Here is a 14,689-nt window from a genome sequence, read left to right on the forward strand (position 1 = left end):
AGGAGAACCTGCAATTTTGCCTCTGGAGCAGCACTGATTAACAAAGTAATTAGAACAACCCTGAAGTGAACAGAAGGATTATAAAACCCCAAGCCTACCTCTACCCATCCCTGCTGCCATTAAGGTGATTATATTTCAGGGTTTTTGTTGTGTTTTTTTTTTTTTTTTTTGTGTTTTTTCTTTTTTTGTGGGGTTTTTTTGTGGTTGTTTTTTTTTTGTTTTGTTTTGTTTTTTAAAGAGTGAGACTACAGCTGGTCCTTAGCTGGCTGAACTGGACATGACTCCTGACAGCTGGGCAAGGAGGATGCCCTGTTCAATGTTGTCCCTATAGCTATGCAGATATTCTTCAGGTATTTCTTTCTACTTAGCCTTTTTAACCAAGCTCAATTTTTTCCCAAGGACTCTCAGGAGGAGCTAGAAGCAGTCCAGCCAAACACCCTACTCCTCCTGGTAAACACAAAGGCTGCAGAGGCCATAGCAACAAGGTAATGCCAGGCTTCAGCCCTCTCCTGTGCAGAGTGCCACAAGCAGAGAGACACATCGTTCCTCTCCCTACCCATCAAGGGTCTTGACATTAGGTTCAAAGGTTTTTTTGTTTCAAGAGGTTTGTAAGAGGAACATATAACAGATACTATTTATTAAAAACAATTCCTTTTTGAAGTGGTGTTTGGTGCAGAGTCCATTTTAATACCAAAGCCAAGACATAATGTTGGTGTCTCCATCCTTGATTTCCAGACAGGTGTACACAATGTAATACATAAGTGGCTTCTCAGAGGCACAGCTAGGAGCAAAATATAAAATCTAAGTATTGTTCTAGAGAAATAATTCTTCCCCCAGAGAGAATTACAAGGAACATCAACTGGGCTGTATCAGTCACAGCTCCCACATCATTTCCAAGAAGTGGAAACACAGAAGAGACTGCTGGCATGCACTGCCCTCTGCTCTCACAGGGCAGGGAGCCAGCTGGGCACATGAACATCCCTGCTGTGCTCCTGCTTGCACAGGTACAAGTGCAAAAATGGCAGCAGCATTTAGGAAATCCTTTTAAAGCTGTGTAAGTCAGAACAGAACTTTTACCTCGACTGGTAACCCAGAAATTTCTAGGAAAGCTTTAAAATATGAAAGACTAACAAGTACAATCAGGCAATGATCCAGAGATCTGTTTCTTCTATTGACTTTTTGAAAGCCTGACTCATCATAAGGCTCCATCGCACCCACCCTTCCAGACATACACTCTTTTCCTTCTTACCTTTTCACTGTTTCTGTATTTGCCCCACTTCTTCAGCATCTTAAGCCACTTGTCCACACGTTCTATTTCCTGCTGTTTTTGCTGGCACAAGGGAGAAGAAAATACAAATTTAAGAAAAAAAAGCCCTGGGAGATGTCTCTTGAAAACACAACACTTCATTCTCTTAGGTTTAAACTTCTATTTAAAGACCTCACATCAGGGATGGGAATAATCCACAAGTATGTGCAGAAAATGGTAATTTCAGCATTTGGTAATTAAAAGCAGCATCGGTGAAAATGACAAGACACACAGGCTTAACATAGAGAAAGCATTCCCAAGAGTATTCCCTGACAATAAAAAACTTTGCAGGTCCAGCTAGACTCAAATCCTATCACTGTATCAGATCAGAAGAAATGTGATTCAGTCCCATTTAGCAGGGTCCTACCAGAGGACATGCTCCCATCTCAGGGGAGATGAGGACAGAAGTGATGGTTACCTGTTACCTACAACTTCCACCATCTTCCCTTGCACATGCAGTCCCCTTTAAGAGCCACAGCTGCTGAGCACTGTGTCAAAGCAGAGGGAAAAGCCTGATATTGTTTTTAAGAGGTGCTTTTTCAGTGCCACGTGGAGGAGGAAAGTTGTCTAACTCAGCAAAATAAAAGCTCCAACAGCTGGGCATCATGCAGAGTCCCCACATCTGGGAGAGCATCAGTGACCAGTGGGTGCTGGCTGCCTGCTTTGCTCTTACTTGCTCGTTTCCTCAAAACACATCCCCTCCCCAGCTGGTGTGAAAAGGATGCCACATCCATGATGACAGAGCTGGCAGCTCTCACCTTCTCCTCCAAGGCGGTGCGGGTTGGCAGCTCCTGCTCGCTGGAAAAGCAAGGGGTCACTGGTTACTCCATGGGCAAGAAAGGGTGTGGGGGAGCACAGGATGCTGCAGCTCACTGACCACCTCAGACACTTGAGGGGTTATGTCCTGGGGACTTTATGCCCTTCCTACAGCTGTCCCCAGTATGAAAAAGGCAGGGGAAGCACCATCCAAAATCCCACCACCCAACAGGAGGCTCTAGGGGTAAAAGAGCTACTGGATGTAACTGGAAAACCTGGGCATGTATCTTCTCTCCAGTACACACATGATCAGCAATTTACAGGGTGGGGAAGCAGAATTTCTGGACAGCAATTGCTTAAAACCTCCCTCCTGCACACAAAACACCTACTATTGCAACTTATGTTAAGAATCAGAAGAAAAATAATTCTATTTAAACATTCTTCCTGGGCACAGGGTGTGTAATTCATGTGCGCCTTGGTTAGGATGAAGATTTCCTAAGGGAACCAAAGACAACCTTGTCTGGTCTCTTCCCATACCTCCCTGAATCATAATGTGCAAACACAAGGGCCTCTCCCTCTGTGGCACACCATGGAGGCACATGAGCACCAGCCTGCACCTTCTAATGCCAGGCTTGTGGTAGGAAAGAATTTCTGAGCCTTGTCTTGCAGCAGATTCAAAGCATCAGTGTCTGGACATGCACAGATGAGGAAGGAGGCCCATTTAGTCTTTCCTCCTGCATTTGGGACTGATCAAGCCAAGCCACAAAGCAGCTTGTGGGAGAGATGCTGAGCCAGTCATACTCAGTGCAGAAGGAAGGTCCACACACACACAGGTCAGAGAGGAAAGGAGAGAGCAGGAGGACTTACTGCAGGAATCCAAACCGGTCTGTAACTTTGTAGAGTGTGAAATCAGCATCTTCCCACTGGTCAATCTGAGCTCCTTCCTGTCTGCCCTGAAAGCAGAAAGGACACCTGTGAGCTGGTCCCAGCATCAGGAATACCTCAGCGCCTGCATCCTGCACCCAAAGCCCATATCCCTCTCTCCTGAATCATAAAAGGCACAGAACCAGGAGAGCAAAACCTGCACTAAAGAGCCAAATTCAAGGCAGAGAAAAATGCCAAGTTCAGCTTATCCAACATTCTATGCTACCTCTGCCAGAGGCTGGGCAAAGCTGTACATCACAAAAAACAGTGCTGTTGGGCATAAGCCATACTGGTATTAAGGGAGCACTGAAGCACCAGAAACTGAGCACCTTTCAGTACCTATGCTGACCACAGGTAGGACCCTCAATAAACTCCAGGGATGTAGTAAGAGGGGATGTATAGGAAGGGAGAGCTGGCATGAAGCCTAATGGCAAGAGGGTTACTGGGCAATGCCTGCAGGGAGGCAAAAGTTCTTATTTGATGCATTCCTAATTGATGAAACAGCTTCAGCCTCAGCCAGCATGCTGGGGAGAGGCACGAGGCTGGTACCTTCTCATATTTGGCGACGATTTCTGCTTTTTCCTGGGCTATTAAAGACTCTATATCCTTCTTCATATCAGAAGCTGTAGGGAAAAAAAAAAAAGCAGGAGGGAGGGGAAAGGAGATAAGTAAATGTGTACACAGCATGTGAAATATTTTAGGAAAGTGCTAATACAAAAAACGTTTGCTGACAATTTTAGCTTCCAGCCATATCCCACAGCTAAAATTAGGCTGAGGTTGCACAGCTGCTGTACAGAGACTTTGTGGAGCTTGCCTGCAGGCAGCAGGACCGCCAGCTCCCTGCTCCCTGCACTGGGACAGTGCCCAAGCTGAGCAAGGAGGGGGTCTTGCCTTTGTTCTCAGGCACACACATGGCAGTGTGAAAGACATGGCTTTTAAATCAAGACACGCAAACCAGCCACAGAGCGCTGGCCCAGCACAGAACAGGCGCCAGCCAGGCGCTGCTTGGCACAGCATCCACGTGGATGACAGCAAACCACCATGTTCCTGCCCCACCTATGGATGGGAAGCCAGAAGGGGCATCCAAAACAGATTTAATATTAAAGAAGAAATTGAAAGAAGGTTTTGCCTACTGAAATGTGCATGAGACAAGTGAATTAGCCTCTAGGTCATTACTTTCTGTATACAATTCCAAAAGGAAACCACACAGCAGCAAGATATTCCCACCTATGCTGAGAAGGACCAATCTTGGTCTAAGCAAGACCTAGTCCAGGTCCCTGGCACTGCTCTGCTTCATCCCATACACATACCTATGAGCAGAGTAAGTTCCTACATCAAATGTCACTTGGGTGTTGTCCTGTACAAACCCAAAGAAGCATCCTTCCTGTCAAGCCATAGCTGGTTCCTCATGCACCAAAGGTGGAACACACCAAGGAGAAAATGTAGGCAGACAAAACCCCCAGGGAAGGGGGTTATATAATCAGGGTTCTTTCATGACCCATTATCAGACAGCAGCACAGGCATGGCACCACTTTAGACACATCCATTCAGACACTGGAAAAATGCAAAATCTTTACATTCATGCCAGGAATGGGTGTATCTTCCCCTCTTATTGACTCCACAATCAAAACAGAGTAAGGACAGAAATACTGAAGTGCATTTGCTCCTACTTCAAATGTAAATTTTGATCAGTACATTTAAATCACAGCTTAATTTTCCAGTGCAGCAAGGTCTGAATAACTGTCTCACCATGTCACCTAATACTTCTTCATCTCCTCCTTCTCACATCTCCTGTGAAACTTATAGGCAATTTCACTCCCCCAATTCTGACTTTTTTTTTCTTGTTGTTGTTATGGGGCCAAAAAATCCCAATAATGTCTTTTACATGCTGCTAAAAATACAAATATTCTGCAGGCTACAGGGGAAAAATAAACGGTACATCAGATTAAAGGGGCAATTTTTCAAGACACTTATAAAGTGGAAGCTATTCTGGACATCTCTGACCACACTCTAAGACAACAACAAAGGAAGATCAACTTGGTACCATGGGAGGATTTACACAGCAAGAACATATATATTTTGGCATTCACCTCTGCAAAAGCCTCTCTGCAGCCAGAAACACCAGACTTGTGCAAAGGAGCCAGTTTTTAATCTCATGCCTGGAATATGCATATTTGTTTTCTCTTTCTATAACAGTGCAAAAGTCCAAATTTAGGAAAAAAATTGAAAGCAGGGAACATGGTTGCTGGCAGTGGGAAGGATGGAGATGGCAAGTGGCTTCACCAGCCTTGGGGTGTGACCACAGTGCTGCTGCTTGGGAGAGCACAGAGACGGTGCTGTGCTTAATGAGGTGGTGGTCAAAGTACTCTGGAGAGGGAACAGAACATAGCTTAGCTTGGTAACAGCATATATTGAATAGGGGTATTTTTATTATTCCATTCTGCACATGCTCAAACTCCAGAGTGGTTTTGACATCATGATGTTATATAGCTTTTGCTTGAGGGAAATGATACCTCATGTACTGAAATCTATTTTCTGAAGGATTTGATGAAACACATCATTTTTTTACTTGATGTAAACAGGCTTCCTATAAATAGGAACAGGCTGTACTGTACCTGCCATGCTTCTTCATATACCTATGTATGACTGCATACCTTCTTTTTTTTTAATACAGCACTCAAATTAGTTTCTCAACCCTACCACCCAATTTTCTCCTGAGAGCACTGTATTTTCTTAGCAAAGAGATTTTTTTTCCACAACAAACACACAAGATGAAGCTGCTATTAACAGTAATAGTAAGAAAGTGTGCACTATGCAACAATGGTATTAGATAATTAACTAAGATATAAGCAACAGAAAGCCCTGAACTATACACATTTAAATTCAACCCCAAAACAAAGTTATGAACTAGCTCCTTTTGAAAATAATGAGTTGAAAATGTCCACAGTCTGTCATCTGACACTAACACTTGCAGCTTCCAGTCAACAATTTAAGGAAGTAAAAATTAATACCAACTACAATCAGCCTAAAAATGTTTAATGAAACTGCACATTACTGCCAACCCGCATTGAACGTTATCTAGCTATCAGCCAACATGAAACAAAATACCCAATTTTTGAATGAAAGCAACTTTCCTTGAATTAATTCACCAGCTGGAATCTCAAATATTGGTAGCAAGAAGAAAGCATCTACATCAAAAATCCAAGACTTCATGTCAAAATTGTTCTCCATAAATCAGATTTACTGTTATACCCTTCTCAAAAGCCCCATATTTTTCCAGTCAGATCTGCCAAACTCCCATTTCCCCACATGGGATAGCACCCACCAGGACCAGCCTGGCTGGGAGAGGGGAACCTCTGTCCACAGCCACCAGCCCAGTTCTGCAGCCCTGCTCACTGCCCAGGAGAACTGAGCATTTCTCATTGCTCAGCAGCAGTGCTCCTTGTGACACAGCCCAGGACACACACACGTGTCCTGTCACCCCCAGCCACACCACCATATCTCACACCTACCAATTCATCAGTAATCACCCTGCTGGTACTTGACAGGTGGGCTTTTGAAAATGAATATATCAGTAAAATCTCTTCTTAGGAAACACAGCATAGCAACATGTTCTCAGTCTCAGCCTGGACCTGAGGATATTCTGGAACCCAGCTTTTAAATCTTTTGTACTGTAGAAAAGTATCTACTCAAGCCCTTTGAGGTTAAGACTACATGTTTGTAGTCAGTTTGTCTTTGGTGGAAGGTCATTGAAAAAGCAGAAATGGGTTTAGGTGAATGTGTTCTCATTCTGACTGTGTCCACTTAACTTTAAATATTAGAGACTGCTGCTAGGAGAAGAAAAAAAGGGCAAGTTTTGACACACTGTACTTCACTAACACTCTGGCCTCTATCAGAGTGAAACTACTGCTGTGGAATAAAGTAAAAAAAGTACATGCTACAGTCATACCCACCAGTGCTGAAACACAACAAGTCACCGTTCCTGTTTCATGTCCTATTTTAAAAGCATATTTAAACACAGCATTTTATGTCTTTAGCCATCTATGGTCTCAGCCTGCAATTTTTGCTTTGGGGAGCAGTTTTAAAGGAAAAGCATATACATCTTGCTACTACTCACTTGTAAAGCTACTACTAATTGTAACAGTGACTCACACACTTGCACACCCTGTAATAAACCTGGCCATGCAGAGCAGTGAAAGCAACTAAAGCAAGCTGTGAGAAGTTGAGTAAGTTCCATCAGAGCTTTTTAAGTGCATGGAACAGGCACCTTGACACGCTTCAAACCATACAGGCTAAGGGCTTGAAGCAACCTGCCCATCCTGACTGCTGGTAGAACGTGGGGGGATAGTCAGCAGCTGCAAGCCAAGGGGAGCTGTCATCAGAGGCTCTTTTCCCACATGCTCAAAGCCTTTCAGAAGCAAAGCCACGGCATTACACCATTGCACATACCTACCATGCATTGCCAAAGTGAGCATGGCTTTGGGACTGCTCCACCACAGCCTGAGGAAACCTCAAAGCCCCACAAGGCACTCAGGAGGGGCTGTGGGCTGTTATAGGTGGGCACGGGCACGCCTGGCTGTGTGCCCATGAGTTGACAAGCCAAGGAGGAAGTGATGGCCACGTGCTGCTGACTGCAGGGAGAGCTTTTGATTCGTGAGAACCAGCCCCATGCAGAAGTCAACCTGCTCCTGAGGCTGTGGTGCAAGACAGGCCAGCAATCCTATCGCCAGTGTTGCAGCTGCTGCAGCATTTTTTTACTAGACCCCTAAATTTTCTACTCCAATGGACAACATATTCAGTGCACTTGCATTGAGGACTTCTGCTGATCCCCATGTGCAGATTCTCTCTCATTAATAAACCCAGACTGCAAACATCCTAGCCAGCACCAGCTTCAAAACACTTCACTGGACTGTGCATCCCTGACCTTAGCTTGAATCCGGCACATGATTACATCCCCGTTAGCAGAAAGGAAATCAAGACCTGCACTCACAAAGTGAATTACGGCTTCAGGAATGAAATTACTATCAAGCAAGATGAACCAAGAAACAGGAGATCCTGTTTGCATATTTATTTCCTTGACTACAACTCAGGAGAACACAAGCAAGCTTTTTTGTTTGTTTGTTTTAAAAGCATAAGAAGCACCAAGCCAGCTGAATTGCAGGAAGGTTTGTTTTAACCATCTTGGGGCCTTTGAAAATAACTGCACATAGATCACTTTAGATGAATCACAGATGTGCTACAGAAAATTCAAATTATCTCCTGTCCTAGTAAACTTGCATTGTATCTGAAACTGCACTGGATGCTGCATTGGATAAAACCACAGTCACCTCCCTCAGCAGAGGTAGTGGGAACACCAAGGAGAACCCTTCATGGCAACTCACTTTGATGCCACCAGCAATACCCTCAACAAGCCAGAGCAAACAGCATCATTGTAGATGAGAACGTGCTGATTTACTAGCATATGTAACCACCATATATGACAGCTCTCACCGTGATTCTCATTTGCTCCAGAGCCAGTTTGTGAGTTTGGACAAGACAAGGTGAAAACAAAACCCAGCTCCAAGAAATGTGCCCTTACCTGAGCCTTGTATCAGGTTCCAAGATTCATCAGTTCAGCTGGAGCTGTCCACTCCCCTGAAGGCATCTACCTGGCAGGAGCCAGTTGTCTCTGCTGCAGGGTGGTGAGGACCCCCAGTTGCCACAGCCCACTGGTCAAAAGCCCTTTGGCTCACCCACACCACCCCAGCTTCACGTGGCTGGTCTCCTCCACCCTCGTCCTCTGGCACGTGAGAGCTCACCGCAGGTGGCTGGGAGAAGAGGCAAGGCAGGAGGCAATCCACACTCTCTTGTCCCCCAGGCTCACTGCAAAGGAAATAAGAAGTTGATCAGTTTTCCAGTTCTGGCACAGCAAAGGCACCATCCTTTACCACAGGGGTCTCTGAACACAGAGGAAAGGCAGGTCCCTTTGGAGCTGGTGGGGAAGGAATAGACTGTAACTGCAGGGCATACAATGGCAGAAAGTAAACTACGCTCATATGCATTGCAAAAAAAAAAACCCTAGTGTGGGTTTTTTTTTGCCATTTTCCACCCTGGTTAGGTCCCACAGTTTCCCATGAAGGTCTGAGAGCCCAACCACCTTTATACCAGCAGGCACATTGCACTGGTCACTCAGCAGGCAGAAGATGTCCCCTACCCAAGCCAAAGCTACAGTATTACATTCTACTCCAGCTAATCTAAGATTATGTTGCCCCCAAGAAGGACTGCAATGGAGAGTTCAGGCCATTCCTTCAGGACTTGGGTCAGGTTAAGACCAAGACACATCACTGACTTGCATGGTAGAAGAGCTGTGTCACTTGAGCCACCTTCCAGCACTGGCAGTTCTCCTTGATACATCCAAACAGCTACACAGTCCAAAGGACAGCAGAGCCCAACACAGAGCTATCACTTACAAAAACCAACTTTTTAGTTGTCACCTTCAGCAACTCAGAGAAGCAACACACTAATTCCACAAGTGTGAAATCAAGACAGCATCCCAAAGCATGACACTCTGCTTGAAGTCAGCAGGCACTGGGCAGAGGAAGCATGGCTCACTTGTGTCATGAGCTGCCACTTTAATAACACCACCTCTCTTCCAATCCCCCTCACAAACACCAGCAAATGGACTTTACCACACAATCCCGAGCTGTCCTGTGCTGAATTTCCTTGTTGTCACCTCTCCAGCACCCAGACACAACGGCTTGGAGGCCCTAAAGTGCAGAAGGCTGCACATCCTTTCAGAGGTGTCCACCATTATTATCAAGCAACCCATTACACGGATTACATTTTATATATGTTATCACCTAGTAGGTTATAATGTGTCTTACACACATTAAATGAAGATTACAAAAATTTGCCTCTATTCTCCCAATTTGCACCAAGCTTTTACAGTACAATTGCAAGCTGCGGTGACAACGATGACAACACTTTGCTGCCAGACTACGGCAATATCAAGAAACCCAAATACACTGGCCAAGTCTTTTAGTTATAGAAATAACTAAAAAGCCATGTAAGCCTGCAACTATATGCTATCCACCCCCTCAACATGAGCAGCACTAGCAATAAATAAAACCTCTCTGAACTCTCTTCCCACCATCACTTTTCCTTTGCTCCTAGTACTTACACCTCGCTCTCATTCACACACACATTTGGTGCTGTTCCTTGGCGCTCTTGTTCCCAAGGATGGAGATGGGAGGAGATAAACAGGAGAGCTGATAAAGAGATTTGGTCTCTTCCCTGCTTATGGCTCAGTAAGCCCAGCCTTGGTGCTTCTGCCCAGCTCAGCTGTCGCAAAGTCAGAAGATGCAGCTTTAGACTAAACCCTCTGAACAAAGCAGTGAGTCTATAAGCAATTCTTTGTCAGCTGCTATTTTTAGACCTCACAGGGAATAAAAGAGCATCCAAATATTTTTAAACACCTTTTAAAGTGAGCTCAACTTCTAGAGACAACAATAGCTCAAAAAAATCCAGACAAAGGACTGCACAAAAATCAAAGATGCATGAGTTATTTTTTAAAGCATCATTATTTAAATTATTTTTCATTTGAAAAAGATAAGCAAACTGAAGAATGCAAAGGTCTATGTGCTTCTTTTGGGAATTGAAGAATTGAAGATTAATTTTCTCTCTGCATTCCATCCTTTTTTTTATTCCAGTGTCTATAAAAAGGGAAAAAAAAAAAAAAAGCCAGAGGGGAAAAAAAAATTCTCTTTTTTTTTGGGTGATCCACTGACCTGGAAGGGAACTCTATCAACACAAAGCTTAGTAACTGGCTTCTTCTGTTTACTTAAGACTGGAAAAAGCAGTTTGCATTTCTTTAACCATAAACTAAAGGAAGCTAAGATGATGAGCATTCTCCACTTGGACATGCATTCCTCCTAAAGCACTATATTTTATTCTTTATGGTACATGTAGGAACACTACAAGACACGCTACTCTTCCCTTGTCATTCTTGCCTCCAGCTATACTTGGCAATTTTGGGTAAGCTAAAGGCTCCTTTTGCTATTTAAAACTCTCCCTGGTTCTGCCTTGGCGAGGCACAGTCAGCTAGAGGCCACCTACCCCCAACATGTGCCCGAAGCAGCAGGGTGAGGACACGTGTCCTGGCTGATACCCAAGATGTCACCCTGGGCACTGTGGAGCTAGTGATGTTCCCTAGCCAAAACCAAAAGAACAAGGATGCAAACATAACTTGCTATGCTGCCAGCACCCTGTGCTCTCTTTGGCACAGACACGCATCATCTTTTTATAAACACATACAAGGAAATAACAAATGTACCATTATATAAAATTGCTGGTACAGCCAATGAAATAAAAGAGTAGGAAGTTAAAACTCCACTAACAAGATGCAGTTTGTGAAAAACTTGTCCAAAATAATTATTGAGGCAAATTATTTGTATGCTGCAGATATATAAGTTGAGTTGAAGTGAGACCTGTGCTGTGTGTCTTACACTGCTTTCCAGAGCCTCTGGCTTCACCTCTTTTTCAGGAGAGAGGGATCTTCAGCCATTAGCCTGACCCCAAGTAATGCCCAGCCCCTAGGAACCACCCTCATTCCTTCAATCACTTTAATGAGTTTAATCAGCTCATACTGCCTCCAAATACAAAACCTTTGCAGGAAATTATTTGTCTTTGGCAGCCTCTGTAGAGGACACTCCCTGACCATTTTACTGGCAGTATCCTGGACTTGCATTACCTTCAAACAGCATCTCCAGATGCTAATGCATGAGCTTTTGTTAACTCGTTTTCTCCTATCAAAGCCCCATGCAAGCAAATCCAGTAATAGAAAACTTGAGGGAAACAAGAAGTATTTGATCCAACACTGGAAAGTACTGAGAAAACATCTCCCAAAGCTTTTTTTAACAGCCTTGGAACTATATGCAGGATAGCATTAGGACACATAATTTAAGATGCACTAAAGGAATCTTTTTGATTGCAACATAACTATTTCTTTTTGCTTGTTGTTAACTCCTAAAATCACATCAGCTTAAGAAATGCAGATTTTTTATTTTTTTTTGGTGCATGTGTGTGCAAACACAACATATTATTAAAATCACAGAATTATAAAATGGTGGGGGTTGGAAGGGACCCTGCAGATCATTTCATTCCCAACCCCCATGCTATGGACAGGGTGCCATTCACTAGAGCAGGTTGCTTAGGGTCCCATCTGGCCTGGCCTTGAACACTTCCAGGGATAGGGAATCCACAAACTTTCTGGGCAACCTGTTCCAGTGCCTCCATCCCGAGTAAAGAATTTCTTCCTAATATTTAATCTCTCTCTGTTTGAAGTCATTCACCCTTGTCCTATCCATACATGCCTGTGTAAAAAGTCACTCTCCCTCTTTTTTTCTATGCCCTCTTTCAGTGTTAGAAGGTCCCCTAAGGTTTCCCTGAAACCTTCTCTTTTCTGGGCTAAGAACTCCAGTTGTCTCTACCTGTTCTCATAGGAAAGGTACTCCAGCCCTCTGGTCATCTGGTACCTACTCTAACAGGTCCATGACTTTTTCATGCTGATTACTCCATTGCTGGACACAGCACTCCAGGTGGGGTCTGACCAGGACAGAGTAGAGCAGAATCCCCTCCCTCATCCTGCTTTGGATGCAGCCCAGGATGCTTTGGCTTTCTGGTCTATGAGCATACACTGTTGGCTCATGAAGAGCCAGCTCCAAGACAGAACCTTGAGGGACACCACTTGTCACTGGCCTCCACCACTTGACCTGGACATAGAGGCACTGACCACAACTCTCTGACTACCTCCAGCCAGCCAATTTCTTTTGTACCCAGCAGTCCACCCTTCAAATCCACATCGCTCCACTTTAGAGATAAGGGTGTCATGTGAGATCAAGTCAAAGGCCTTGCAGAACTCTAAATAGATGACACCGGTTGGTCGTCTTCCCTCGTTGAGTGTTACAGTTACGCCACCAGAGAATGCCACCAGGTTGGTCAGGCACAATGTGCCCATAGTGAAACTGTGCTGGCTGTGTCAGATCATCTCCTCGTCTTTTGCACGTGCCTTAGCATTGTCCCCATGAGGATCTGTTCCATGATCTTCCTAGCCACAGAGGTGAGGCTCACTCATCTGTAGTTACCAGGGTCCTCCTTTCTACCCTTCTTAAAAACAGATGTGATGCTCCCCTTTGTTCCAGTAATCAGGGACTTCATCTGACCACTGTGAATTTTCAAAAATGATAGAAAATGACTTGCCAACCACATCACCCAGTTCCCTCAGAATCCTGGAATGCATCCCATCAGGCCCCATAGACTTGTGCTTATTCAGTTTCACCAGATGGTCTTGAATGTGGCTCTTTGCTTACATTGGGAAGAACTTCATTCCCCCAGTTCCCACCTTAGAGATGTGGAAAGCCTGACTACTAATGAAGAATGATGCAAAGAAATTGCTAAGTACGCAAGTCTCATCCAGATCTGTTATTATCAGTTTTCCCTCCTCATAGTTGCTGTCTTCCCTTTGAGGGAATTGTCCCCACAAGAAGTCCTCTCCTCTTCTATTAGTGGAAACATGTTTATAAAATCCAACCATAGGTAAAGACTTCATGCAGAGGTAATACTTTAGCATATGAAACAGCAATGGCCTTGTTAAAAGCAGCTTTCCAGATTAGGAGTTAATATGAAAATAACTCAAGGATTCTTGTGATTTTGAACAGTGCTGAAATCAACATCTGTCCCATTTGGTCAGGGCTTCAAAACACATCACACAATTTACTGTGTTAGCATTTTACTGTGGTTATTTCAGCCTGCCACAGAGGCTGAGAAACAGACACTGCTTTCCAGACAGAAAAAAATTGAATGGTACCAACATTTTGGAGAGAGCCATATTATTTCACTAGTAGTTTCTGTATTTAAGTTATAAATAAAATGAAATTATGCTCAAGGGAGTGGTGGAAGAACACCAGGTGGGTTGGTGCTGGATGCCTGCCACCATGGAGCCCAGGATCCAAGGGGATGTACAACTGAGGGAGACAGGTGACACAGACAAACCAGATGGTACCTTTCCATTTCTAGGTTTTCAGAGGCATTCAGCACCTGTGATCAAACACGCTTCAGAAAGCAACACAAGAAACTCCAGAAAAGCCCAAGCTCAGAACCACAGTGGATCTATTACCAACATTTACTTTTTTGCATGTCCTCAGCACTTCTGATGTGAATAATGGACAGCAATGGAAGTGGGATAAAAGCAAGTCAAAGGGACCAGAGCAGGCTCAAGTCTATCAACATAAATTCTTGAGTAAGGTTTTTCCAGTGAAAGCTAAAGCTTGCATGAAGAGAGTGACAGTGTGAATGGAAGAACTAAAAAACTCCCAAAACCTTTTCTTGGATGACATAAAAAGCAGAGGGGAGAGTTTAAAAAATCAGAGGGAGAAATTTAAGTACATGAGAGCTTGTGGCCATTATATAAAGACAAGCATTTGGTATGATGGAGGCCCATGCAAGGCTGTCCAGAAAAGAAGTAGCAGATGCTCTTCTCTCCAGGAAACAAACAAACACAACTCAAGTATCACCTGCATTTCAAGATGCAGCTCTACTTAGCTGAAAACATACTCAGCTGAAGGAAAAAAAAAAAAAAAAAGGTACTTTGAACTTGAAAGGTGCATTTACCTTAAAAATGCTTTAACATTTACCCAACAAAGCAACAACTCGACAGTATAAACACAA

The 14,689-nt window shown here is 44.0% G+C and overlaps 1 protein-coding gene across 5 annotated transcripts in view; it reads right to left on the reverse strand.

Moving 5' to 3' along the window:
• The window catches only part of LOC100224883 (USP6 N-terminal-like protein), a 75,805-nt gene that overhangs the window by 21,628 nt on the left and 39,488 nt on the right, over window positions 1-14,689 (reverse strand). For 4 of the 5 annotated variants that reach the window (XM_030274049.4, XM_072929821.1, XM_072929819.1 and 1 more), the window contains 5 exons: window positions 8,565-8,848; window positions 3,536-3,609; window positions 2,930-3,015; window positions 2,065-2,104; window positions 1,250-1,330 (listed from right to left, as the gene is read on the reverse strand). In XM_030274049.4, coding sequence (XP_030129909.4) covers window positions 1,250-1,330; window positions 2,065-2,104; window positions 2,930-3,015; window positions 3,536-3,601 — 273 coding nt within the window. In that variant the 5' untranslated portion in view covers window positions 3,602-3,609; window positions 8,565-8,848. Of the gene's footprint in view, window positions 1-1,249; window positions 1,331-1,979; window positions 2,105-2,929; window positions 3,016-3,535; window positions 3,610-8,564; window positions 8,849-14,689 lie in introns of those variants that run through there. The other variant, XM_030274053.4, reaches the window with a different exon arrangement.

The sequence above is a fragment of the Taeniopygia guttata genome, chromosome 5 (assembly GCF_048771995.1).
Source record: "Taeniopygia guttata chromosome 5, bTaeGut7.mat, whole genome shotgun sequence".
Taxonomy (NCBI): Eukaryota; Metazoa; Chordata; class Aves; order Passeriformes; family Estrildidae; genus Taeniopygia; species Taeniopygia guttata.